This window comes from Megalops cyprinoides, chromosome 9, assembly GCF_013368585.1.
Source record: "Megalops cyprinoides isolate fMegCyp1 chromosome 9, fMegCyp1.pri, whole genome shotgun sequence".
Lineage (NCBI taxonomy): Eukaryota > Metazoa > Chordata > Actinopteri > Elopiformes > Megalopidae > Megalops > Megalops cyprinoides.
This window is the reverse complement of record NC_050591.1, coordinates 23,896,179-23,923,262: the sequence shown is the minus strand read 5'-3', so window position 1 is coordinate 23,923,262 and position 27,084 is coordinate 23,896,179. Positions and strand designations below refer to the sequence as shown.

At 46.0% G+C, this 27,084-nt stretch overlaps 2 protein-coding genes across 2 annotated transcripts in view; both read right to left on the bottom strand.

Moving 5' to 3' along the window:
• Positions 1–20,256, bottom strand: part of acsl3a (acyl-CoA synthetase long chain family member 3a) — a 33,153-nt gene extending 12,897 nt beyond the window's left edge. The window contains exons 1-6 of the mRNA XM_036537077.1: positions 20,093–20,256; positions 12,721–13,274; positions 9,923–10,100; positions 3,529–3,638; positions 2,192–2,330; positions 312–462 (exon numbers count right to left, since the gene is read on the bottom strand). Coding sequence (XP_036392970.1) covers positions 312–462; positions 2,192–2,330; positions 3,529–3,638; positions 9,923–10,100; positions 12,721–13,065 — 923 coding nt within the window. The 5' untranslated portion in view covers positions 13,066–13,274; positions 20,093–20,256. The remainder of the gene's footprint in view (positions 1–311; positions 463–2,191; positions 2,331–3,528; positions 3,639–9,922; positions 10,101–12,720; positions 13,275–20,092) is intronic.
• Positions 20,257–21,531: 1,275 nt separating this feature from the next.
• Positions 21,532–26,315, bottom strand: LOC118783156 (2-acylglycerol O-acyltransferase 1-like). The gene is made up of 6 exons (XM_036536869.1): positions 26,177–26,315; positions 25,487–25,665; positions 24,953–25,157; positions 24,387–24,561; positions 22,689–22,888; positions 21,532–21,976 (listed from the first exon to the last, which is right to left on the bottom strand). The coding sequence occupies exons 1-6, from the start codon at positions 26,271–26,273 to the stop codon at positions 21,822–21,824; spliced, it is 1,011 nt and encodes a 336-aa protein (XP_036392762.1). The 5' UTR covers positions 26,274–26,315; the 3' UTR covers positions 21,532–21,821.
• Positions 26,316–27,084: the final 769 nt, after the last annotated feature.

Sequence of the window (27,084 nt, the reverse complement as noted above, 5' to 3'; positions counted from 1 at the left end):
CCCCCAGGAAGTGGTTTCCAACAGATTCCTTTAACATTTCTTTACTGTTTTTTGACAGTGAGGCTTCAATCCTAGCAGAGATACTCAAATTACCAAACAGACATGCAGCTTGGTGCGCTTAGCACTGACAATTCTACCATTGCTGAAGCTGTTTTCTAACTTGAAGGGGCATTGTAAAGGACATCTCTGGCTAGCATACCAGTATGAACACCACCAGAAACTCCTCTAACCAACAAAAACCTCCTGGACGTGCAAATATGTAAGACAGATGGGACACCTAGCTGAGCCTCTTCGAGGGTCTCTGCTCTCACCCGAGGTTGGGGATCCGCTCCGCCATGCCTGTGATGCCAGCGATGATGTTGCTGTGGGAGATCATCACGCCCTTGGGGATGCCTGTGGATCCGCTAGTGTACATGATGACAGCGATGTCCGAGGGCAGCGGCTGCCTGTGCGGCTTGGACACTGGCGTGCCACGCGTGCGCGGGTGGGCGACGAGGTGTGTGGGGGCAGGAGGTCGGAGGAGGGAGGTGGGCAACGCGGGAGCAAAGGGGAGGTACACAGGAAAGGAGAGTGAGTAGGGAGTGGGTACAGGGAAGAAGAGGTGGGGCAAAGGGCAAGGTCAGGCAGGGGAGGGGACAAAGGAGGGTGGAGGAGAGGGACAGGCAAAAGTATGGGGTAAAGGACAGAGACAAGGGGAAGCAGTTGGGGTAGGAGTTAGTGAGGGGCAGTGGGAGACAGGAGAGATAAGCATTTGGGGGTAAGAGCCAATGGAGAGAGCAGAGGAGGAAGGAAGGAACATGAGAAAAAAAACAACAATTATAATGAAAAACACTTCCACACAGCAATCTAATGTTAGAACAGATCTGGGGGGTACTGACGCTTAAGAGACACCATGTTCCTGGTTAAGGTGGTTTACAGTAAATGTCCACTGTAGTATTGCACTTAACACAATAATGGGTAGCAGATTTAAGTTTTGTACATTTTATTGAGTCTATTCCCTCTGAGGCATGTATTCTCACAAAACTGGGCACCATCTCAGTGTTACTGCAGACAGAAAGGATTAACTATCCATTTGGCACTGGCTTCTCATCTCAAGTTGTGAATGTTTCATTTGACATGAAGGTTAAAATTTTTCTATCTCTTCTTTAAATGGAACACAAATTTAAGCAAGAAACTTGAAGTGGAGAGCACAAACCATACATGCTGAGTAAATTATGGCATGTGTCTGCACAGCTATGACTTAAAGGTTAATATTTCTCCCATAGCTACTCTGCCGACCATCATTTAACAGAGAGCACAATTTTATACAGAAAACCGGACACTCTTGTTAGACCCATGGGTTTCATATTATTTTCTCCTATGGGAAATTAGAGGTTTTCTGTGAATAATTCAATCGTGGATGCAAAATAAACACTACCACAATGTCTGGCGGGCCAGAGAAACAAAATCCCAGCCGAGCACGTGCGGAGAAGGACAGGCAGTTCTGCGAAAAACCCGAGAGAGAAGGCGATATGACCGGGCCCGGTCTGGCGTGAACTCGGGAACACGGACAGAGGGCACATGTCATGTGAACGCTCGCGGCAGTGTTTGTAAACACACCCCCCCCCACCCACCCCCCCCCCCACTTCAGCAATACCAGCCCAAGATGTCCAGCACTGCAGTGCAGCCCGAAACCTGACCAGGGAGTCTCCCAGGAGCAGATGAAGGGGAAAGAGAGAAGGAGAGAGCAAAGGAGGGAGTGAGAGGGAGAGGGAAAGAGTGCTTCCTTGACCCGCCCTCCCGCCTTCTCGCCTGACCCTAATCTGACACAGATGTGTCTGCTGCACCACTGCTTCCTCATTCACATGACCTAATGAGCCCCCTCCCTCCCAACTCCACCCCACCCCTACCAAAGAGCCCGAATGATAAACCTCTGCCAGAGACAGAGAGAGAGATAAACCTCTGCCAGAGAGCAATAGAGAGAGAAGAAAAATCCTATACCAGTATTGCGTCATCCTGTCTTAACATTTCAACGCAAGAACTCTCTCTATCTATCTCTCACTATCAGGCCCATGAATTTAAAAAGAGTTGAACGGATACGGCCGAGTCTGTGTTATCTCGTTTGCTGTTCTTGATGTCCTCTCTTCTACAGGGATTATGGTGATCCCTAACAAAAAATGAATGTGCTGAAGTGGGTGAACCGTGTCCTTACGGTTCTCTGGCTTGGCTCCCAGCTCTTGCACGGTTGCCATGTTGTGCACACTGATGCCCCTGGGAAAGCCTGGCCACGTGGTGGGCTTATCGTCCACGACGATGATGTGCTGGAGCCTGGGCACCTCCAGCAGAATGTCCTGCAGAGCAATAAGCAGAGTTGACGGGGGTGGGGTACACTGTATGAGGAGTAAAACCAACTACGACGAGGCATGAATATGAGAGGTACTGTGTCAAACTCCCTTTGAGAAACAGGGAATATTCCAGAAAGCTTTTGTTAAAACGTAACAAAGCTCAGCTTTAGCAAAAAATAAAAAAAAAAAAAACACAAAAATAAATAAAGCATTCATTTTTTGCTTCTTTAATAATGTATGCCATTTTATCCCCAGGTATTGCAAGATAGCCCAAAGTGTGAGAGAGAACAGCAGCATGTTTGGGGTGAGGGAAGCCTGGCTCTAGCTCAGCAGGATGGCGAGTCAATTTGAGGAATTCCAGGCCTGCTCCTCCAGGGAGCTGCTCCGAGCCCCACCCCCATCCCCCACCCCAACCTTTCTTTTGAGGGATCGCGTGGGCTCAAGCAGTGCAATCACAAGGCCCCCGCTCCTCCGTCCTGTGCAGATAAAGGACATGTGAACAAGAACGTTCCCCTTCCCAGAGCTCCCGCGGGATTCGCCTCTTCCAAAACGTGCATTAGCGCCTCGTGTGTATCCTGGGCCGCTACACCAGAGGGTGTGGTCCAAGACTGCTCAAATTGGGAGCCGGGCTGCTTGTGTGAGTGAAATTGTGGGAATTTCTGCAGCTCATTGAGACCCTCCTCTATAAAACACAGCACCCCGTTTAAAAGGAGGAATATACACTGTGGTCAGTGTTTGGATGCAGGATGTTGAACCAATGCCCTCTTGTTATCTTAGGCCTGCCAGATCTTCAGCCATGTTATTCCAGTTCATATCCAAATGCATACTTAATCTGTCTTTAAGCCCCCCACCCCCAAAGCACTCTCCTCCTCACAGCTGTATTTTAATTCATACTACATTCCTTTATTTAAATGTATAAATCTACTTGAATTTTTCTCTTATAAACTAATACTGAGACCCAGGCCCAAATGCTCTAAATCCAAACGCAAGCCAAACCCCTCCCTCGCTTGTGAAAACCAACCAATGAAAATGAAGAGCTCCTCTGCCAGCTTTTCTCTCCTTCTTTGGATAAATGTTCCCTTCATGCTGCTCTTAATTCAATGTCCCTGTCAAATAGGAGAAGGCCCATGACGAGTGGGCAAGCCCAGTTTTTCAGTGAGCAATTGCGGCCCTCCAGCTCATAGCTCAGCACGGCAAGGCCTACCTTGAGCCTGGTCTGGAGCAGGTCTTTACTGGTGATAATGTGGGTGACCTCCGTCTCATTCAGACCATGAGCGATGGCTGGACCTCCCAGAGTGGAATACAAAGTGACGACTGCAGATAGAAGCAAAGACAACAGTCAGCAGGCACACATCACACACAGAGTAATGATCCCAATGGGTTTAGACTGTTGGGCCTCACACCTGAGGCCTAAGACCTCATCTCCCATGTTGGACATAACTGTAACATCCTATTTCACTTCATTTGCAATAGTGGAAAGAATGTGACTTGGTACAAATATAAAACATGAAGCATTCTACATTCTGTGCATTTGGGTAACTGCTAAGAAAATAAAATACATCCCGTAAATGAAGAACAATGAGTAAAACATTTCCTTTGAGTGCAAAGACAAACACAGCTTGATCTCACATTTTGTTTTTCGATTTATTAGTGAGTTCACACGGGGTAAATGCAGCTAGCGTGTAATACTTTGCGGTCTGAGGGCTGACGCCAGCACGAACAGTGGCTCATGGGAACTGGGCTGAGCTCCGATCGGTTTACTGAGCCTTGTGTGTGTTAGATGGTGAAATTCATCCGATGTGCGTCACAGTGTGTCAGACTGGGAGTGACGGGTACTGTGGGAATCAGGGTGCGTAAGCGTTACGCACTTCAACCTGCCTACCAGAGGGTACGTGACTTCTGTGTGTGTGAATGTGTGTGTGTCTGTGTGTGTGTGTGTGTGTGTGTGTGTGTGTGTGTGTGTGTGTGTGTGTGTCTGTGCGTCAGACATACACGACTGTGAGAGCATGCGTCTGTTTTAAGAACAGGTACCGTGTGACAAAGTGAGTGTGTGACACACATGACACAATAGTCCCCAGCATATGTCCCACAGAATAAATTACAGGAACCCGCAGAACAGAGGGTCTTACCATCACTTACTGGCAAACCGAGTGAGTACAGTCATACTCTTATCTTATCCTCATTCTCACAGGCTTTTCCCTCTGATCAGAGATTTCTCTGAAACTCCAGCTAATATCTTATCTGATGACCCCTCCTAAAAATAATTTAAAGGTCCAAAAAACTCTCAGGAGCCGATAATGAAGTAGGGGAAATCAAAAGTGTAGCTACTCCCTCTGACAACACGGTACTGCGAGTACAGTCACATGAACTGCACATACAGTACACAAGACCCTGACCTAAACTCAACTACCACTGTTCCCCTAAAACCTTATGTCTGGCTACGCCTTTGCCTTTCCACACTGTCGAAACAGCACCCAGGGATCAGAAAACGGGCCTTTGTGTGAAGAAGCAACTATTTATTATTAAAAGTAATTTCTTGAAGAAAAAGAGAAGAAAGCGGTCCACAAACAAAGCCTGCCCTGTCTGACAGGGGATTGTGGGATATGTGTAAAGCACCGTGGAGGCCCGGAGCTCTGGGCCCCAGCTGTCACGGGTCGAGGGGAGCGGACACAGCACCCGTTCCCACGAGCTGTCCTGCCTCCCTTCTCTGACCTCAGCTGTATTTCAGCAGCTCAGGCTGCACCGCGCACCGCCCTGCCCCCCCTCCCCCCCGGCCCCCATCCCCACCCAGGCTACGCGCACTGCAAAGCCTGGATACATTTGCAGGGACGAGCACTTCCTCTGTGATTATTAGTCTTGTTGAAAGTGCCGTCCCTACTTAGAGGAGAGGAAATTAAACTATTCTGGGTAGATCCCATGTGCGGTTGTCATTCACACAAACACACACACACACGCAGCTGCATCAGTCACTCTTATGCCACAAATAAATTAACTTTATAAATTAACTATAATTAAACTATATAAACTATAAATTACATTTTATTCAATCATACTAAATAGACCATCTCAAAGTATGTTTCTTTTACTGGGCTTTGACATTTGCAGAAACATGTTTCGGTCTCTGTGAAAACTAGCACAGCCCTAGGTTTCTCACCAGCTAGACAGCAGGACCTACAGCTCCTCCACTAGCCCAATATCTGGGGCATTCATCAGCTGTGTAGCCTCAGGTGCCATGTTGACAAAAATCCAGATTACAGACGCTTACTGTTAACGGGACTATAAACCTGCACCACTGGTTATTGCACTACTACTCTTGCTGTATACTTAGAGCTGATATTGCACATTATTAATGTATATGGAACTGACATTGCATCAACATTGCACATCCTACACTGCACTGATGTCCTTTTGCACATATAATGTATATATCCTTTAGTTTATTTATTTTTCTTACACTCTCTGACCTTTTTATGTATTTTCTTTCTTAAATTCTTGTATTTTCTTACTTAATTGTACTTCCTATTCTTAAAGGCATTCATAAGTGGAAGGCAAAGGAAGAATTTCATTGTACAGGGAACTTATTTCTTTACTGTGCATATGATAAGGTCATTGACCCCTATACCAGATGAATGTATGGTGTGGACAAATGTATCTTCCAGAACATTCTGCTGCAGGACATCAGCCCAAAGTGCTTGGCTTATACTGCAAATACACTAGGGCTGGTTGAGGATGTTGGCTGAGTAAGCCTTTTCGTGTGTGCAGTTTCATGAAAAAAAAAAGTCTTCATTTGATGCAACACCCACTGCAAACCTCTGGAGGTCTGGCATTTTGTTCCTGAGGCAGTGTGGGAATATTACGAGGGCAGCTGGTCTGGGGTTCCTCCAGATCTCAGCCCACTCACCAGCCAAGTCTTGAGCGCCCACATACCAGCGAAAAATCCGCCTGAGAAAATCCCTGTGCAGCCACATGCGGGTGAGCTGTGAAGGCTGCGAGCCGCTCCACACCGCCACGGGCCTGACGGTGATGGAGCAGGGGGCTGGAACAGCCAGGCCCTGGGCCCTGGTCTCGCTTCACCGCGGGTGGGGTGGGCAGGGCTCGCACAGCTGAGGCACAGCAACGCGCTCACTGGCGTCACCCTGAGGGGAAGGCAGGGCGGAACAGTCCCGTCGCTGGGCGGAAATTAGCGCCGCGGGCCAGACGCGACCCAGGCGTCGGCACCATTTGACGCAGTCACCTCGCATTTCTCAGGGCGTACGTGTGCGAGGGCTCGACGGCGTCACGAGCCTGCTTCTGCTACCGGGGTTGCTTGTGCACCCCCCCTCCCAATCCCCCAAATCCCCCAGCAACCCTGCACCCCTCCAGAATTTGGCAGAGCACCAGGAAGCAGGGAGGAGGGGTTCAGGGAGGACAAACTGGCTCTGGAGCACAGAGACATTTGACAGGAGCAGCACACTGAGGAGCAGTGGTAAGGGAACTAGACACCGTACCCCAGCTAGCGCAACCTTCACACTGCCGTGTTGAGGTTGTGGGACACGATAGGCAAGATGGTTGGAAGTTTGAGTCAGACCGGAATAAACCACTGTTGTTGAGCAATCAACTCTGAACAAAGACTGTGGCAAAAACCCTGTGTAAAAAAACCAATAATATCTCAAGTTTATATATGATCTTGACCTTACTGCATTGTGTTCCTAGGAAGAAAAACATGAAGAGAAACACGCACGCTTCCAAGAAGCCAGGCGTACAGCGCTGTACCATCAGTCACTTGCTTTCCAAGCGTACAGACACATAGACGTTTCCCCATCTTGTTCCCAAAGACAATGACCCAGCATCTCTCTGAGACGAGATCACTCACACATCTAAAGCCTTAAATATCCTGTTTTGATCTTTGTCACCATTCCAAAATCAAATTATTGTTTTCTTTCGTTCCCAAAAGCAGGCTGGTGTCAATGTGCAACAGAAGAGGTCTGGGTAAAAAAGTACAGCCCCTTCTCTGTGAAAAGTCCCTAAATGTTGCCATGTTTCCTTGGAGTGTATTTGGGCTGACTTGGGCTGAAAGGCTTACATTTTCATTTATGCAGGTATTTTTGCCCTCAAGACCAGTTTCTAATGGCACAAAGTGAACACATCATGAAACAAAATTCCACAAAGGTACAATTTGACATTTTAAGGCTTAAAGGTTCTGTGAGTCATCTAAGAAGTGTCCTGAAATGGCTTCATGAAGAGGGACGGTGGTCTCTTGGGCGGCGTAAATCACGCTGTGAACACGTGGAGTGTGTGGAGTACGTGCTGTCTGGGATGACAGCGGAGTCATTGAGTGATCAGCAGCACGCACACGTCCCATGAAGATGACGCCGTCAAGTCCAGAGTGATAAGCTGGCCGCTCTTCCTGCTGGGATTCAGCAAGAACCAGATCGCTGCTGAGAGAAAGACTGAACCCACAAGGGGAGGCAGTGACTCAGTAAGCCTTCATCCCCAGCGCTGACAATTGAATGCTAGTGTCGTCTTTTCCTTCACAAATGCAGGTTCGACAAGTCTTACGAGTTTGGCGATCACCAGAATGAAGGAAGAAAATATGGCATTTTACCAGGAAAACAGCAACACATGCATTCCATTGAGGGTGAGAGTTAAGCACAAACGCTGATTGGCTCCCATCACCGGCCCACAGTAGCAGCAGAAGCCATAGACGGGGCTGTGAAAAGTTCAACGCAGAGCTTTGGGGAATGAGCAACCGCCGCCAAAATCCACACTTGGGACGCCTCTATCAGGACAAAGAGATGCGGGAAGAGGGACAGAGGGTCGCTGGATGCAGAGTGGGGGGGGGTGGGGAGCTTGGGGGACATAAGAGTGACATCTCTCTCCTGCGTCATGGACAACTTTGACTTCCTGCCGCAAGAGAACAGGGGCCTGACACCTTCACCGTGAGAGCTAAACAAAGAAGGGGAAGACAGCACAGATTTCCGACCTTTTAACATCACACTCACACAATTCTTTCCACTGCCTTTCCTTCTTCATCTGTCACTCAAGTGTGTTAATTGTTTTGGTGCAGATTTACACTTGTAGTTTTTTTTTTTTCTTCCAGGGACCGTACGTGGATTTTTGCTGGAGCACATCAGATGCACATTCGTAAACTTAAACTGTAGCAATTCCTCTTGGAGATGAACCCGCAACCCCCCTGTTTGCAGGTCAAATGCACTAAGCACTGTTCATCAAGGAATTAATTACAAATTCATCTCCATAAGGTCTTCAAAAAATAGCGAAACGAAGGCAGCGAGAGAGAGGCCCAGGAGGAGAGCTGTGTGTTTGGCGAGAAGAGCCACCTCCTGGTGACGGAGGTGTCCCCCCCATCAGGCCTGGGCCTCCGTTCTCCAGTGACGGCTCCTATGTGAACATCTGATGTTGACAGAGCTGCAGGGCCCTCGTCAGAGTCAGCCAAGGCCCCTGTCTGTTTACAACAAGGCTTAGGGTCACTTAAACAGGGGGTCAGACAGTGGGAGCGAGCACGTCTCAATCACGACCTGGGGCGGGGCTTTAAAGAAGATGAGTGCTTTGCATTGTCAAAAAGAAAAAAAAACTAGGGGAAAAGGCGAAAAAGGAGGATAAACAGGACACTTATATAACAACATGACAGAGCCAGGTTTGCCAGAAGAACATGGTGACCTCCTTCCTCGCCTCGCTTTTGCATTTTTTCAGTTTTTTTTTCCTGCTCTCCACTTGTCACATGGTTTTCACAGCGCCAGGAGATGACGGCACTCACTCCATCCTGTTTCTAGACACATCACAGTGCAAGAACAGAGATCCAGAAGAGCATGGAGAGGCTACAGACAGCAAGCCCAACAGCCCCAAACCCTTAAAGGGAGCGGGGGAGGAGGGGACTGTTTATGGTGGAGACAGTGAGAAGCAGTCAACCAGCCTGCCACTAATGTCTGGTTTCCTTTCAGATGTCACCACAAAGGGGCCCTTCGAAGCTAGTGGGACATTCTCTCAGGGGTATAAGATGCACTCTCATGTCCTGCCCTTCCCATAATGCTATGAGAGTTCATCGTTTCACCTACATAGTCAACACGCCATAGTCACGTACACTCAGTGTCGTAGAAGCCTCCCTTCACCCCTAGCTACAGTAACAACTGAGGGGGCACCCTAAATTAAACACTTAAGTAACCTTAAAATCCAAATGCATTGGGTCAAAAGTTCAGACGGGACAGGGAACATGTTCTGTCCCCTCTCACCCAGATCTCTTCCCTGGGAGTGCGTGTGGTCGCTTGCAGGGATCAGCAGTCTGGTGTGAGGCGGGAGAGATCGTCATCATCCACATGCCAAGACGCATAAAAGTGATTACAGCGCGCACGCAAGCTTTGGGCCCTCTCTGTCAGGAGACAGAACCTGCCAGCCTGATCCAGGCTTACTCCCACACAGTAAACGGCAGACACAGAGGGCCACACTATCTGGCCACAGCGAGGCCTCCTCCTGCATGCCTCTGCACAGTTTGAGCAAGTACGATAATTGCGCGTTAACAAAGAGTCTCTGTTCATCAACAATGTGGGTGTGTGCCGAGAAGTTATTGTGTGCGTGTGTGTGTGTGTGTTGTGCGTGACACTCACGTGGGAAGTTGTACATGAAGCAGGCCTGAGCAGAGATGAGCCACTCGGCTCGTGTCTCACAGAAGATGGCGATGTTGTACTGGGGCCTCTGACCCAGAGCAGCCAGACCGCTGCCAAACCGCACCGCAGCCTGATAAGCCTCCTCATACGACAGCCATATGTAGTCCCCCAGGATGACCTGCAGGTGGAGACAGCGAGGTTAGAGCATGAAAGTGGTTCAGTACTGAACACGTGGTAAAGAAACATTAAGTGAGTTCAATTAAAAGCAGAGAAAAAGTAAGGAAAACAAAGAAACACGAACAGAGTTCAAAGTAACTGATTAAGTGAAAGAAAAAACGGAGAGAGAGAGAAAGAGAGAGAGAGAGAGAGACAGACAGAGAAAAAGAGATGAGAGAGCAAGTCAGAGCAAGGACAGAGTAGTTCTCTTGTGCTGGAAGTTGCTCTGGACAAGAGTGTCTGTTAAATGAATGTGATGTAATGTAAGGTAGGGACTATGACCTCAGACCTCAGGGGCGAAATGTTGCACTTCCATCAGCAGGTAGGACTACAAGCAAATAAAATGTACTGTCACATTTCCAACTTCAAGACAACAGAAAAGCTAACAGAACTGCTTTCCAGGTGATTTTCTGTGAAAGCTGCTGAGTAATCTTTCACATTCTTTTCCACCCTGCATTTCCTGAGGGATCTTCCGTCCCGAGTTTGCCAAGCTTCTCACACTATACAGGTTGTGAGATGCTGCCATCTAGCCCCACACCAATGTTACTACAACACAAACGCGACAAAAGAATTTGCCTTCCCAGTATGGAAGTTGGAATGTTAAAGCTAAAATCTCAGATATAGCCAAACACAGTCTAAATACATTTTGTATGGTCCTACCTACATAAAGTGTTGACATTTAAAGCTGCTTATAAGATATTAAACCTTTTCTTTAGTTTACCACCTTTATTTTACCATAAAGTATGGCATAATAGCCACAGTGAACAGATGGAGAGGATCTCCTCATTACATTACATTATTGGCATTTAGCAGATGCTCTTATCCAGAGCAACCTTCATCAATTACAGGTTTTTACAAAGTTATCCATTTATACAGTTGGATATTTACTGCAGCAATCGCTGGTTGAGCACCTTGCCCATGGGTACAGCAGCAGTATCCCTGTGGGGAATTGAACTGGCAAATGGTTAAGAGTCCTGCTCCTTAACCACTATGCTACACTGCCTCCTGACAAAACACCAACCAAATGCCAGTCTCAGGGAGATATTTCTACCAGCTGTGCAACAGTTTACCCTCTTTAGAGATAAACCATTCCAAACTGAGGCTCTTTAGCGATAAACCATTCCAAACTGAGGCTTTAAGAATACATTGTTCAGCTGCACTATTATGTGACGTATCACCTCGTGTTATGTGTTATTAAGTATGTGCAAAGACTGTTAGGCAACAAGCATCACACAGTTTCAGTGCTGCAATGCAAAATTCAAAGAAATCAGTCAATTCAGGGCATTAAATGATAATAAGATTAACGGTCTAACTGGGGGCAGTTAAATACGTTGCAAAAATAATTACACTTATAAACACCCGTTTCGAAATGGAATTGTGTGTTGAGCAAGAGGGGTGAAATAAGGAGTGCATACCAAGTTTATCCCAGAGCCCTCAATGGAGTATAATCTCCCCAGTACACCTGCTTACTACAATCAAAATCCAGCCTTTGTATCCCGGCCATGCCTGAGAAACAGCAGAGTCATTTTGCCATCAGCACAACGTCACCGACAAGAGGCTTATGCCAGCGCTCTGAGACACAGGCCGGTTTACAGCCAGACGCGGCAGGATTGTGACGGAATATCCCACAATCCCCAGCGTGCGCTCCTGACCGCTCAGCGGCACCATGGGAGCCTTCCACATCAGCCAGGAAGAGGACAACTGTGTCACCAGGTGACGCGCCTTCGGAACGGCGCTGAGTTTAATCCCATCGGCCGAGCCACGCGCGGGGTGGGTCTTAGTCACTGCCTGCGCTACCCTGTGTGTCAGTGCCTCAGTCATACGAACACAGGGAGAGGACACAGGGCACGGAGGATGCAACTTCACCATAGCATGTAAAAAAAAAAAAAAAACAATCCAGGAAACAAGACAAAGGGCAAAGCAGACAGCAGAGTCAGTACTCCAGGACTGGTTGCTCAAGACCGGTGACACTGGTGTTTCCTACACGCAAAGCAGACAGTACAGACTGAAAGCCCTACATAACAGGTGCCAGGTGACCCGTCTTCAGCAGCCTGGCCTTTATTTCTTCTTATCGTTTAGCGGACATGAGTTAGGCTTTGTTCATTATCCTCTTAAATGGATGGATATTTACTGAAGCAGATCAGACTGAGAGTTAAGGCAGTAACAGACCATTCTGCCCGTGAGCTCAGGATCATACAGACAAGTCTACACTGCACCCTCCTGTCCTCTGACTTAGTAGACACCCTTATCCAGAGCAACATATACATAGCTGATCCATCATCCAGTTACACAGCTGGATACCTACTGAAGCAATTTAAGTTATGTGTGCTGTTCTGGGGGACAAATGCAGTGTGACGCCTCTTGCTTTGCAAGAAGGTTTTAGTAACACAACTCAAAACAAGCTCAGTCTGGAACTGCTGACCTCTGCCAGAATGCAGCAATAATAAAACAATAATAAGCACTTTGCTAAAGTACAACTGCAGCGCTCCACCTGGCAACTGAGCCTGGAGGCTTTGCTGCCTGGCTTCTTCAGCAACCATACCCCCCCCCCTCCACCCTGCCACCCCTCTCCCAGCTCTCACCTTCTTGAAGACCTTCCCGTTGGGCTGCGCCTCGTCCTCCTCACAGAGGACCTCGCGGGTCCCCAGACAGTCCCTGTCGGGGAAGCGCTGCCTGGCGTAGTCGAACACCTTATCCAGCGTGTCGCAGCCTGGGTAGAGCGTGGAGGCCAGCTGCCGCACGCTGTTCACCGCGCGGTAGGGCCCCCCCGGGTGGCCACTGACGGACAGCGCCTTCACCCGCTTGCCCCGCTCCAGGTTGGCGCCGGAGAGCAGGTACCAGGGGAGGAAGGTGATGAAGGAGTAGACCCAGACAACGGAGCGGAACACCTGCAGCAGCAGCGGGTTCATGTCCTCTTTCAGCTTCATCCTCGCGGGGGGGCGCGGTCGGGCGGAGGGACCTCCGTGGCTGTTTCAGCGGCCTGCGTTCCGGGGAGGCTCCAAAAAAAAATCACCGCTTTTAGCTTGTCGCTCCGCACGCCTCTCTCGGGGGGGCCGGTGGACTTTAAACCCCCTGTCAGCGCAGTGCACAGAGGGGCTGGGGGAGGATTCCCGGTGTGGGCAGCGGCTCCACGCTCCTGCACAGAGAACGCAAAACATGCATTATATCACCGTCGTCTGCGGTGTTGCATGAAACGGAATTTGCTCAGCACTGGTATGCAAACACAGACTGAACGGCCAGTGACAGTCACAGGGACTGAGACCCAAAGCGACCGTGACTCTTTGTTCCAGTCTCAGGACTTACCAGTCAGCAGTTCTCCCTCAACTTATTTGGATCGGAAAACAAGCACATCCCTGTTGTTGACAGAACCTCAGAACCCCTCCGCAGGGCTGACACTCATTGCTCCTTAGATATCGTGTCACCGACGGGCCGTAAAGCCGCAGACAGGTCAGATTCCAAGCGGAGTGCGACTCTGTGGGGGAACCCTGCGCTGTGTGTTCGTGTGTGTGTGTGCCGAGGCACGGCCGGCGGCTCTTTTACACAGCAGTGATGCAACAGTCCGGACCTGCTGACGCCCCTGCCACAGTGCGGCCATTCAAGTGGATTTCCACAAAGGCACACAAATCCTCAAGTGGGTGAAAGGTAGCGCGTGGTGTAAAAAAAAACATCCAAACCGGGGAGGGGGTGCGTGAATGTGCGCGGGGACATGTGAGGATGCGGGACTGCGTGTGTGAACAGGGGGTGGGCACTGGGCCCTTGGCGTTAGCATGTACATTCCAGCCACACCACCTATAGAGCAGTGTCCCCTGTTCTCAGGGCTGAGCGGGGATTCAGTGTGGGAAGCAGTAACACACAGGGCAAGTCTGCCCGCTCTGCAGCTGCACTGGGGCGGGGGGGAGGATTACACTCTGCTCACCATGCCACATAGACACAAAAGGGGAAGGAGGCGGGGGGGAAGGGGGGAGCAAACAGAGCATCCATCCATACTTCACACCCAGCTGTGATGGGCTGTAGGGGCGTTAACAGGGATTACGCACATTATAGCCATGTGGGGGGGGGGGGAGCTGTCCGAGGTCCTGAATGTTGGCCAAAACCTCCATTCAACAGGGCAGGCTGCAGTAACCAGCTCCAGCAATAAACCCGAGTCACTGAGAGGCCAGGGCTAGCGGGAGGATGTTTTCCCCACGGAAACGCAAATACTTAAATCATTTTGTTTCGATAAACGGAGGTCAGACAAAAAATGGCGCCAACTGAATGAGTGAGCAGTCTAGCACTTTGGCAGATATAAATGATGAGTGGTGACTGCCAGAGAAACACATCTGAATCCCTGAAATTCCCTGATTACAGCCTTTGTCAAACAAGGGTGATGCTGACCACTTTATCCTGTGTGTGAAACTGCACTGAACAGAGAGAAAATGGTGTCTCCTGTCCGGCGTGTGAGCAGGTGTGCACACAATGGCACGAAAATGCAGCACACCTCAGAGGATCCAGCAGCAAGCAGCCAGTGCTGGAAACTACAATCCTGCCTATACTGATTGACTGGTTATATTTGTCTAATAAGCCTACTTTAATAAAATAGCCTCCAGCAGGGGGCCTTCGGGCACCCCCTATTCATAGACAGATAAAAACCTAAGTAAAGGGACCAAGATGCTAACCATGAGTATCATTCTAAATTTCAGGAAATGGACAGAATCACAATGAAATACATAATTATCTATCCATGCCTGATATGCAAGCCTTTGTACGAGTCACTAATATGTTCTTCGTTCACTTTAAGGCCTGTTTTCAGGCTCTCTGCACATAAGACACACCACATGATACCATTAAATCTTCATGAACTAGGGGCTAGTGAGATGCATGAGAAGCTGGCTCAGTTTGGATTTGGATCCCAGTGTCAAAAGAGAGTTCATGATAAATATTTCAACATACAGTGCTAATCTTTTTGTTCTGCCGATGGCAAAGCGATGGCAATCCAGCAATGTAGTTTCTAGCTGTACATAACAATGTCTCGGCATAATAGAAGCGACGGATCGATTTCAAGGTGTTCTGCCGTTTCATGTGACCCTATGAGCCTGAGAAGATAAATAAAGGTGAACTACACAAAGCCCATTTCAGTCAACATTCAAATACGATTTCTGCTGGGACATAATGCTTCATGCTCCAAAGAGTCCTCTGTACACAAACAAATAAAAGAGTGAAATACAGATAAAAATAATAATAATAAAAGAACATTAACGTATCAACAAACAAATTCTACTGTGACTGCCCATTCAGCATGCCAGGAAGGTAGAACATTCTAATAAATACAGTGTTCCCTCATGACAAATTTGTAAAAATAATAAAACAATTTAACTTTAGCTTAAAGGGAACCCAGCAACTTTTGGTCGTTCTAAATAAATAAGCAGGTAAGTGAAATGGAACACAGAAAACCGTTCAGACCCGAACGGCACTGTTTTCCCACAGATGGCAGGCTTCCGGACCGATGCTGCTGTCATTAAAGATCCGTTAATCTGCCGTGCTGAACAGCCGCAGTCACTCTGAGTCCGTCAGCACTCAGAGACTGGCAGATGAAGAGGCTTCTAACCTCCGGGCCGGCCGGCGATCCTTTCAGCATGTCAGGCCGCACTCTGAGCCTCTCATCCCATTTCTCCTGAGCGCTCCTGTGCTCCCTGCCCCGTGCTGTTCCGTTGCCCCCCCCACTGAGAATCACTGTCAGAGCCCCCTCCCGTTTCCCTCTCATCATCCCTTTAAAGACGCCACGGGTGCCGCCAGGCAATGTGCACGCACACACCGACACAGCTGCCTCCTGCACGACAGTCAGATACAAACACATGGCTACTCTGCAGAGACTCTGTGTGAAGTGTGCATCAGCACTAGAAAATATAGATTTTCAAATAACCGGCAGACTCTGATACTTCAATCATTCTCAGACAAACCACAGTTCCTCAAACTTAGAATGTAATCTATATGGAATGACTACTCTGAATAACTAAATACAAACTGATGGAGACCTATATACGGTGTCATTCATTATGATCATTAATATCCACTGAAATGTATCATGCTTTGAAAAAGGGGGAAAAAAAGTGAATGCTCATGAATAAACCAATGCGCATGTGACCTTAGAAGCGTGCCAGTGTCTGCTGCAGCCCCAGGTGTAGAGTTACTGAAAACACCTTGCTCCAGTGGTTCTTGGTGTGCAATCGATGGGTATGCAGTATAGCAGACCTGCTTGGGGACTCTGTTCCCTCTTTGAGGTCCATTTCTGCTGACCCATCCTGGCTGAAGGTCAATAGCCTGGCACTCGGATTGAGTTAGAAGTTACAGTTTTGAATCAGAACTGACCAGTGAAAGTAAAGCAGTCATCATGTACCCTCTAGAGGCTCCACCCTTTTTAAATATGGTTTTCTGATCAGAGAAAGGACCCACTCCACTCTGCACAGGTGCTGCCCTTGACTGACTCACAGCCCATCAGGTGTTTTTTTTCGTGCTACTGGGGAGAGCCAGACCCTTACAGCTGGTCCTCCTTCCTTGGCCAGAGGAAGGGGCTCTGTCTCTGAATTAAAGGCAGAATTTGGTTGAAGGGATTGCAGCCAGGACACGAGTATCTCAATGGGAAATCGAAACCTGCCCACTCCCTGCCCTCACCTGAGCCGACACGCCTCAAAATGAATAAATGATGAGGGAGTCACTGTGCAACTCCAAACAGCTAAAAACCACAGGGCTGGCCCTTACACAACCTAAATGCCAATGTGAAGAGGACTGCGGCTGTGGAATGGTAGCAAGGTGTGTCACAGGTCATTTTCATCTCCACATTCACTCAATAAAAACATCCATATGCTTTCTTTTTTCCCCCTGCGCATCCCACTGCCTATTTTTGGCTGTGTGTGTGTGGTGCCCAGGCCCCTGTGCCAACACAGAAAAGGCTCTCAGAGACCCAGAATCAGGTCATGCAGTTCACTCTGCCCTGTGATAGGCCTGGGGATGCTGCACTGCCGTGGGCTTTCAATTACAGTCCTATTTCCCGTGCTGCGTTTGACAAACCTGGCCGACGAGTCTAACGGTTTCTCCGTAAGAGCCAGGTAGACCTCAACACGCCCCTGTGGAGGAAATCAACGATACACGCCATTTCCAGCAGGTTTTCTCCCAAAGCTTACATAACAGGCCTTAATGGCTAACCTCGTTTTGCAAGTTTAGAGGTGTGTCAAAAAAAAAAAAATAGAGTAGAGTAAATAAATGGAATTAGAGTACCATCGCTTATCAATGTGCTGGAATTGCCTGCACAACAGGTCAGGCTACGAAACGGTCACCCCCATGTTAATCTGTACACACACTCTGATCGATTGAGCAAGCTTTCATAAGAGCTGCGATTGGTGAGTGCGCCGCATCAAGCCGCTGCACAAATGTAAGAGGGAATCACTACTTCCTTTCAGTGAATGGCTCTTTTGTCTTGCGATACCAGTGTTTCTAGCATTGAGGAGAGAGCTGAACGTAATCATTGTAACACCACTGCCCCCACAATACCAGAGCCACTGCTGCACTGAATGGAGGACGTTGACGGTATGCACTTGTGTGTGTGTGTAAGCGCGTGTGCATTCAGAGATGAGCTACTGTTCAGAGTGTGAGATCACAATTCACAAATTACGGCAGCCTTCCCTTGTGTAAGCCTTATTGTCTTTTTACTAAAGCTCAGATGAATACACATGAAAACACAGCACAGCCCTGCCTTCTACATTGCTATCCTGCACATATGCTGTTTCATGAAATCTGTATTAAAATAATCACCATGAATCCCTGGAATGAGAGATGTGCATGTGACATTTACAAAATATCTTTGCCAAGAACTTAGTGACAATGGGACTAGTAGACATGTGTTCAACTCTGCACCTTCTGTAATACATGACTCTGTTAACTCTGTCACATTTCTTAAAGATATAATAAGAGACATTAAACAAGATTCATCACAAGTGACATAACTACACGTTTCAATGCTTTTCTCCCTGAAAAAAGCTCTACCAGGGGGAAAGAGGGCCCCTCCCCATCTGGTAAAAACAGTAGTAATAGTTTTGATGATAAAGAGCTTCTCAATTAGATCTGTGGACAAATGCAGACTTGTTGTCAACCATATAAAAGTCACACCAGGTCACAAAGACTCTTTCCACCTTGCACTTCATTATATTACTGCCGTTGCCTTCATTGGCCCATTTTATCACAATGCTATGTGCAAACACAAAACTGATTTGGATCCAAATGACCCTTTTTGTCTCACAGTTTGCTCTGTGACACCATATCTCCCTCAGCTCATTTGTGTGCTTATTTCCCTGGCTTAATCATTAGCATCTCTTGGTACGAAGAATAGTGCAAGCAACAGAAATCATATTTTACATTCTTCCATCAATGAAGTAACAGAAACTAGATATGGGCCAAAATAAACACTTAGAATAAGTTATGACTGAGGTCTGACTCCAAGTCCTCTCTGCAATAGCATGAAAATCTCTAATAAATACTAAAAAAAATGTAGCATAATATGAAATTAGATTATTATTCATGTATAGTACATAATGTACCCCAACATGAATCCACTAGCACGTGCTCCGATCATTGTAGAGGTTTTTGTATGATATGAGCCTTTGTAATACGATGAAAACGAAGTTGTAACTTGATAAGTACCGTACAATAGCTACATGCGTCCAGTGTTTTTCTACAGCATGCTGCTTTGCTGTACAACTTTAAACAGAGAAGCATAGCAACGGTAAACGCTCTTGTTACCTTCTACATTTTTACATTTACATTTATTTATTTAGCAGACGCTTTTATCCAAAGCGACTTACAAAAGTGCATACAGTAGGTACAGCGACAGTACGGGGACAGGATGTGTACAGTTCCACAATGAGACAGTTCTCAGCTGAGAGCAAGGTCTGTTTGAGGACGCAGTACTATCAGATTTGTACAATTACAGCCTAAAGGGCAACTAGTACGATACACTTTCGAACGGCAAACTTCAACAACTTCAAACGGCACAATGAGCGTCAGGGTAAAGGCGGCAACAAGAGACAAATTTAAAAGCACAATTTAAAAATTGTGCTTTTAAAAAAAAACCTTTTTCTACAGAAAGAGGTTTTACTGTACAACAGGCCACACCGTTGAGACAATGGTACCTCTGTGCAAATGCAGGCGGTCACTAATCCCCTCTTTAATTAGATTGCAATTGCTCAATTCCAACCCACTGCATCACTCAGACGACTAGCAAGACTTGTTTGTACTGTGCTAAAACACAGGTTTTAGCACCATCATCATAGGTGCATATATGTGCAAGGTAAGACTACAAGTTCAAAAACTAACTTATCTTGGCTCATTTTGGATTTTGTAACCGGCGACATGCTCGGATACAGACAGAAAACGCAATAGCTGTTGGCAAGACTATAGCTGCCGAGATAGCTTGTTATCCAGGTTATACACACGAAGTGTTATTATCTGTGTAGACTAGCTAGTTAGCTAATATAGCTAATCTAGTTAAATAATATTTGTGGCGAAACAAGCCGGGATGTAGCTAAGATAGCTAACAGTAGCTCAAGTTCTCTTGCTAATCTATCTCTGGGATATGATATATCTTTTATTACTCAGTCTTGCTAGCCAGCTCTGACAGACGCACTAGTCTTCTTGACTGGACTTCATTGACCAGTATTAAGTTTTGTCTATTCGAAACATCGCTGAGGATCTAGACTGGACACGACACAGCTTCTGAAACCACAAAAAGGCTGCTCTCGATCAGGCAGTAGCGGGAATGAACCATCCGTTATCTTCCAAGCAAGCTACACATCATCGCAGCACATCTGCAACAGCCCCTGCTCAGTGCGCTATGCTGGACAGCTAACGTTAGCTCGCTAGCTATCCAAACGCGGCAAATACAGCTCGCTAACGTTAGCCAGATAGCTGTCAATACAAAACACTCACCTTATTCTATAATCATCTCATATAATGGCGGCGATTCTGAAGAGTGCATACAACACAAATGACTCGTGACCTGTCTGTTGTCAATTTATTTAATAAACGCCCTTAGAACCAATATACGGACTGTAAATTAAATTCCTGCTAGGGATCTGCCGATATTACCCTTTCCTCTCCGCCCGGAAGTGACTGGGACGTCGTCAAGGTATTATAACACTAAAGGCATTCTCCAGGCTCTGATTGGACTCCTCGAGGTGGCGCGTGCTGGGGGCCGGTCCCTGATGTCAACGAGTGGAAGTGCGAGGTTACTCCCGGTCAGAGGAGAGTTTGTGGTGGTGGGAGGGACAGGAGAAGGGACCACTGCAACGCGACAGCTGTAGCCGGCCAGCACCCGGGGAAGGGACGCGGGACCGGGCGAAAGAGAGCGCAAGACGTACGCGGCCAAACCGCGCATTAAAATGTCCAGGCGCAGGTCTGACGCATTAATTCAATCCCTTTTACGGTTTTAAAAATACAGGTCTCCAAAACTTGAGAAGGTGGCAGAGCGGGGGTCAGTTCTGAACAGAACAGGAATTTCCCACAACTCCACTTCAAATATTTTATTGGAATTCGAATTGAGTTGAACATACTTATGGACATACTGTATTCATGTCATACTGTTTTCAGCCTATATATATATAGTATATACATAGCTGATCATTTTCAATATTACATATGTTGCTACACAGTGTTACCTGTGTGAGTTAAGCGTATTTTCGTTTCATATCAACAACCAGCCATGCAGTGAAAAAAGATTTCAGTTTAAATTTTTGTTAAAATCTATGAGTTTCTTTTGTACCCCAAAGAATCTGAACACTCCCATATAAAGAGTGATGTAATACATTATAACAGTAATTGATCACTGAAAAGCAGTGACATCATCATTATGGCCTCTTAGTCTGGCAGACAGTGCACAATGGTGCTCTCAGCGTGACCCAGTTTTACCTGAATCTCATGCAACACTAATGTCTGGTCTATTTTAGTACAGGCTCCCTTCTACAGCTGAGAACATCACGGAGAGAAAGACATCTGACACTCACTTTCAGCCCACATACTGAATATATGAAAACTTCAGCAACTTCAGCAACTTCAACAACAGCAATATTGACTTTGCTTTGATGCATTTAGCATGCCACTTTAAAACAATATGTTTTTAATAATCTTTAAAAAAAATGTGTTATGTACAGTTTCTTTGGCTGACATGTTTCCTGCCCATCCAAAGTAGCAATATCACAATTTATGGACATATACATGAGTACATGCACATGTATATTCTTTAAAGAATATACATTCTTGAAAATTACTATAAAATCTGCTACAAAGTAAATTGTTTAACATTTTTTAAGGACATTTCTAAAGTACAATTTTCAGTATATGTGGATCACAATTATGCATATACTTCTGGGAGCATTTTCAGTTGCAGGTAAGGTAATAGAAATACGCTGTAAACATACTGTAAAGCATAGTGCAACTTACAACCAACAGTCCACAATCACACATTGTCCATGCATAGATGTATGTGTGTGTATGTGTTTATTTGTCTATGTTCCTGTCTATCCACACAGTTTTGCGTGTTTGTTTTTGTTTATTTGTGTGTGGAACTGTGCACCCACACACGTGTGTTTTTGTGTCTATATGTGTTTTATGTAACCACACGTGTGTATGTGTGCGTACACCTTTGCCTGTTTTTGGGCTGCTAGGTGAAGATGAGGTGGTGGTGCTCAGGTATCCCATACTTGGCTTTGTGCTGCTCAAATAGCTGGACCAGTGCCTCCAGGTACTGTCCATGCATCCTGTCCACCTGCTCAGGCGTCGGGTTCACATTCCTCTCCACCACCATAGGCTGTCCCACTGGTCAACACCACAGCAGTCATAGAGAAAGAGAGAAGGGGAGGGGGGGGGGTGTGCAGCATGACTGAAACAGTGAAGTGATATGACTGAAACTGTTACAACTGCCCTTAACACCAGGGCAGTCATCCAGTAAACTCTAGAGGTCACTAAATTGAGGGAAGCCAGCCAGATAGCTCTAGAAGTCACTGCCTGTCACCAGCTGCCACAGAGGACACAGTGGACATGTTTCAGTGGTCAGCTGAAGCTGAGAAAAAGACATGGTGTACACAACTGCAGCTGACCACTGTCACTAATGTGGACGTGTCGAACACCTAGGCTCCTGCACTCATGACGAACTCAGTAAACAGATATAACTGATGCACCATGAAAAACTAGCTAGCAAACTACCTAGCATTCAATTCATTAAGCCTTAAAGATTCAATAACTGACAGTAAGTCAGTTGTTGCTAAATCTCTTATTCAGACCCTCTTATCCAGGGTGTCATTAAATTGTTTTAATACTCTACACATTACACATACTTAAACAGCTGGATTTAAAGAGAAGATCTTGAGATAAGGTTCCATGTTCAAGGGAAATATCCAATTAGTTCCCATAGCCCTGAGGTCCACAGTTCAACGCTCTAACCACTACACCACCTGTTGGCATGCATCTATTACAGAAGCAGAGGAGTCAATGCATCTAAACAAGGGGTGTAAATAAAGCACCCCCTCACCAACTGTGTAGATGGGCTTCCTGTAAGGCATGAGACCAAAGCTGTACTGGAAGACGCCTCGGGCATGGAAGAGGGGCAGGCTGAACCCCAGCATCTTCCGCAATCCCTCCTGGATGGTCCGTACCAGGGAGCCCTTAGGATTTCTTAACTGGTTGAAGAGTTCGTTCTCACCGAAAGAGAATACTGGAACCAAATATGCACTGCTTCCAACAGAGAAGAAGTTCATCAAATAGTGAAAAAATGAGATTAAAGGATCTGATTAAGTATAACTTGGAATGTTATGTCTGAGCTGGGAAGTCTCCTAAGGTCATGTCTTATTTTCTATGGACTGACGCAGAAGGGTGCATAATTATTTCCCTTGGACAAAGCAATTCAACATGGAGCCATTGCCATAACATCCATTGTGCACTGTAATGCTTCATGCTAAGGAGAGACAGTAGCATTTGGCGTGTCTTTTCTGGGGATTCAACATAGAGGTTTCTGGAATCAGGGTGAAAACTCTTGCCACCAAACTACTTACCCATTAGACCTTGTTGATCATATGTAATTATGGAAATTTATTGTTTGGTGTTAGATAGATTTATTGTTTGGTGATATGAAAGGAAGGAGCCCATATGGTTGAATTGGCCAATAGATATTCAGTTTGTGACTGAAATTATGCCTTTAAAAAACATAAGCAATTTGAATAACATTAATAAATTATATCACATTCCTCTCCTCCCATCAACTCATATGGCAAAGGCAGTGTCTTCTGAAATCCTACTGAATGAAACACATTGAAAAGGCTTGCTCTCAATCCTACAGGGTGGAACAGATTCTATGTTAACCATTTATGCACCCACTTGCTTGTTTCACATCACTTTCTGACCCTCTTTATGTGGGATTAGGAAGTAATCTGTTACAGATGCGAAATTGGAGATTACACAATCTGTACCTATCTCCACTGCATCTGGCCAGCACTGATAAAAATAGCTTGCTCCATTGCACTGGTCATTTCACGTGCCAAATGTACACACAAATTATTGATTTTCTAGGAGAGAAAACCTCATGTAGTGTGATCATTTTATGATAAAAGTAAACCGTTAAATTATCCAAATCGCAGCATCTTCCAACTGGACAGAATCTTTTTCAACTAAATGTATAGTTACATTACTCTCATTTAATCATGTCGTGTGTAATTCGACAAACTATGAAAACTGAAAAATATGTATGCCATTAAAAGATGGGTTGTTTGTGAAGCAGTGACCAATATATTCACTGCAGCCGAAACCAAAACACTGCAATCTCTAAATTATTCTTTTGGGTGGGGGGGGGGGGGGGGTGTGATGCTGAAGGCCAAGGATGCACAGAGCGCAATGTGTCTTTCTGATTTACTGACCAGCTTTACGCTGCCAAAATGGACCTGTTACTTTCTGTGACACAGTAAATAAGTCTGTGAGATAGTTGACATCAACTAAAACGATTTACCACTTAGTAGTGGATGGACTAAAAGAAGATAAGGCAGGTTTAATCTTGTGCACATCCACTGGCATCACAGTGCTGGAGTAATCTTGTGGGGATGTTTATATCACAGACAGATGATGCTGATGGTTCTAGTGATTATCTGCTTTCGCCACCACTGTTATCACTGTAATCACTGGTGTGCTTTTAGAATGTGTATCAGCTCCAAAAGGAAGGGATGTGGCCGAGGATTCTCACCCACACTTGAGGGCGATCCTCACAAAGCCCTTCCTGTTGAGAGCCTCTAGGATGAGGCTTCCGGGTCTGGCCTCGAGAGACTCTGCTGCCCCCCCAATGACAATGATGGAGACATTGCCCCCTCCTTCCTGGCTCAGCACGTGAGTCACGCTCCTCTTAGAACAGGAGACAATGCCTGTGGACAGGACACACAGCCACTTAGAATGGATATTGCAGAGGGAATTATGTATTATGTATGTGCCCATCACCTTCACCTGTGCAAAACATACCTTTAAACATCTGCTGCAGCGTGTAAAATGAAAATTAAATGTATTACCGGTTAAATGTTTTGGGAACTTGATTACTTTCATGTGGCTTTTTTTACCACTCCTTCTTAACAGTGGAAAATGGAAGATGGTATACCAATACTTTAACAAAGGTGATATCACAGTAAGTTATAGCCAGAAATATCAAACAGTAGGAAATAAATTATCAGACATTTCAATTTTGTCTTACTCCTGAAAAAAAAATATACTGTTTATTAAACTAGTGTTTTTTGATTAGGGCCGTCTGTTCCTCAACCTCACCTGCAGACATGAGGTATTCTCGGAAGAGAGGAAACCGAAACCAGAATGGCAGAACATGGAGGTACGGAGTCATTCCAGGAAAGAGCTCCCTGAAGCCTGTGTACTCTGTGCAGAAGTTCCCAAAAGCCCCAGCCACCAGGATGCCATGGGGGTGGAACCCGAAGAGGTAGTGTCTCTTTGGGTCCAGGTCACAGGTCTTGATGAGCTTCCAGTTAAAAGAAAATGTGACATTTGTCTGGATTATCACTAAAGCGCACATACATGAGGGCCTGGTGGCACTTAAACTCCCATGGAGTAGGATGAAAGCGCTGTTGCTTAACTCCAGTCTACTTAAATGTGCATCTCCTTAAATGGATAAGGCCAGACCCCTGCCAATGTGCATTATGATAGTACACTAAAATGAAAGACAAGGATCACATTGATAAAAGCTAAGATCTCTGTCATTAATATTTCTTACTGAGCTATGGAATGAGGGGATGAAGCATAGTTATAAAACTGTCTTTGGTAATAACCTTTGTGAGCGGCTCAACTTACATGAATGGGAAAATAATCTCTGAAATGCTTCCAGATGGTCCATTTCCTGACCCAGGCCAGCCTTCTACCCCCTGTTTGTGGTGTGTCCCAGTCCAGGTACAGCCACAGCCCATAGAGGGTGGCCATGTGCCAGTACCCCTTCATTATGATGATAACATACAATGCCATGCAGCACTGTGCTAAAAAATATGGAAAACACCAGCGTCGCTTAATTGAAAAAGGGGGTGGCTGTTTCAGACAGTTTATCTGCAGAATAAAGGCTTCAAATGCAATGATCCTGCTGTTTAAATAGAAATGGATGCAGCTTAAGAGAAACAGCTTATTTGTGTAGTTACAAATGTTTAAGAAATTGTATTTGTGTAGTTTGTGTAATGACAATATTTTATGTAAGGACAAGGACCAGCCTTATTAATTGTTGTGTAGAGAAATAAAAGGAGCTGTATTTACTTCAAAACGCACTTACATATTTTTTTCTGACCCAACAAACTGGTGTTTGTGTGATCATATTGCTGATAACCAAATAATGATTAATTATAATGAATTATTAATTTGGTCTGACGAGTATATAAAGAGGCTGGAAACAAGGATGTATAATATAATAGAATGAATTAGGTAATTAAGCAGCTACAGGTATTGAGAAGGTTATTGTGAAGGTTATGTCGAAAAAAGTGTCTAAAGGAAAAGGAATACCTAGGAAGAGGAAGGAGAAGACCCATTGCAGAACCGCGGCGGTCTGAAGTCTTCTGCTGATCGGGATATTTAGGGGCGCAAACTCTATCTTGAACATTGCAGAACAGAGTTGTGTGAATGTCCAAACCGCCACTGTCTCCAACTGCCCTCCCGGTGAAATCAAACCTAGCCAGTACACGACCTTATCGCTCTCTCACCCCGGCGATATTTTAAAACGTTAACACCAACGCCATTTACCCGTCCAAGTTCGTGGTATTTTGGCAGAACTACAGCAGGCATTCCTGTATGATTGCCATTTATGCCGCGCTGATTCAAACGTGTTTTCCACTTGCAACAAACGGGCTGGCTAAAGTTCTGTAATTGCAGCATTGCAGCAGTCGCTCACCGCGCGCGTGAAACAATATAATTTGCTCGTGAGCATGTTTTATCGCGCTCGCGACATATGACATAAATCTGACGCCATAATAGGACCTGGGAATGCCTGACATCAGCACTAGCTTTACTTGTTAAATTGCATGAAATTATTTCTCTCGGCATTGGGCTATTCTATAGTCACCGCATATTGTTGTGCTTGGTATATGTTTGTGTTTAGCAGAAAATATCTGTGTACATTTGGCCAAAGTGACATAACTCCCCAGTTAAACAAGCTAGATAAACAAAAATCGAAGAAGTACAATATTATTTATGGAAAGGAGCAGCCCATACCATCAACAGGATTCACCCAACGTTTTGTTGTGGCATTCAGTATATGATAGTCTACAATAATCTTCCATGTCCGTTCATTGATAACTAACTAGCTGGATGCTGGTTGCCTAAATACACTCATGCGCGATGATGCGCGTTTATTGGATCCAGAAATTATAAACTCGTCTTCCAAATATTTAATCTGCCACAAAGCAAGTGGGAAC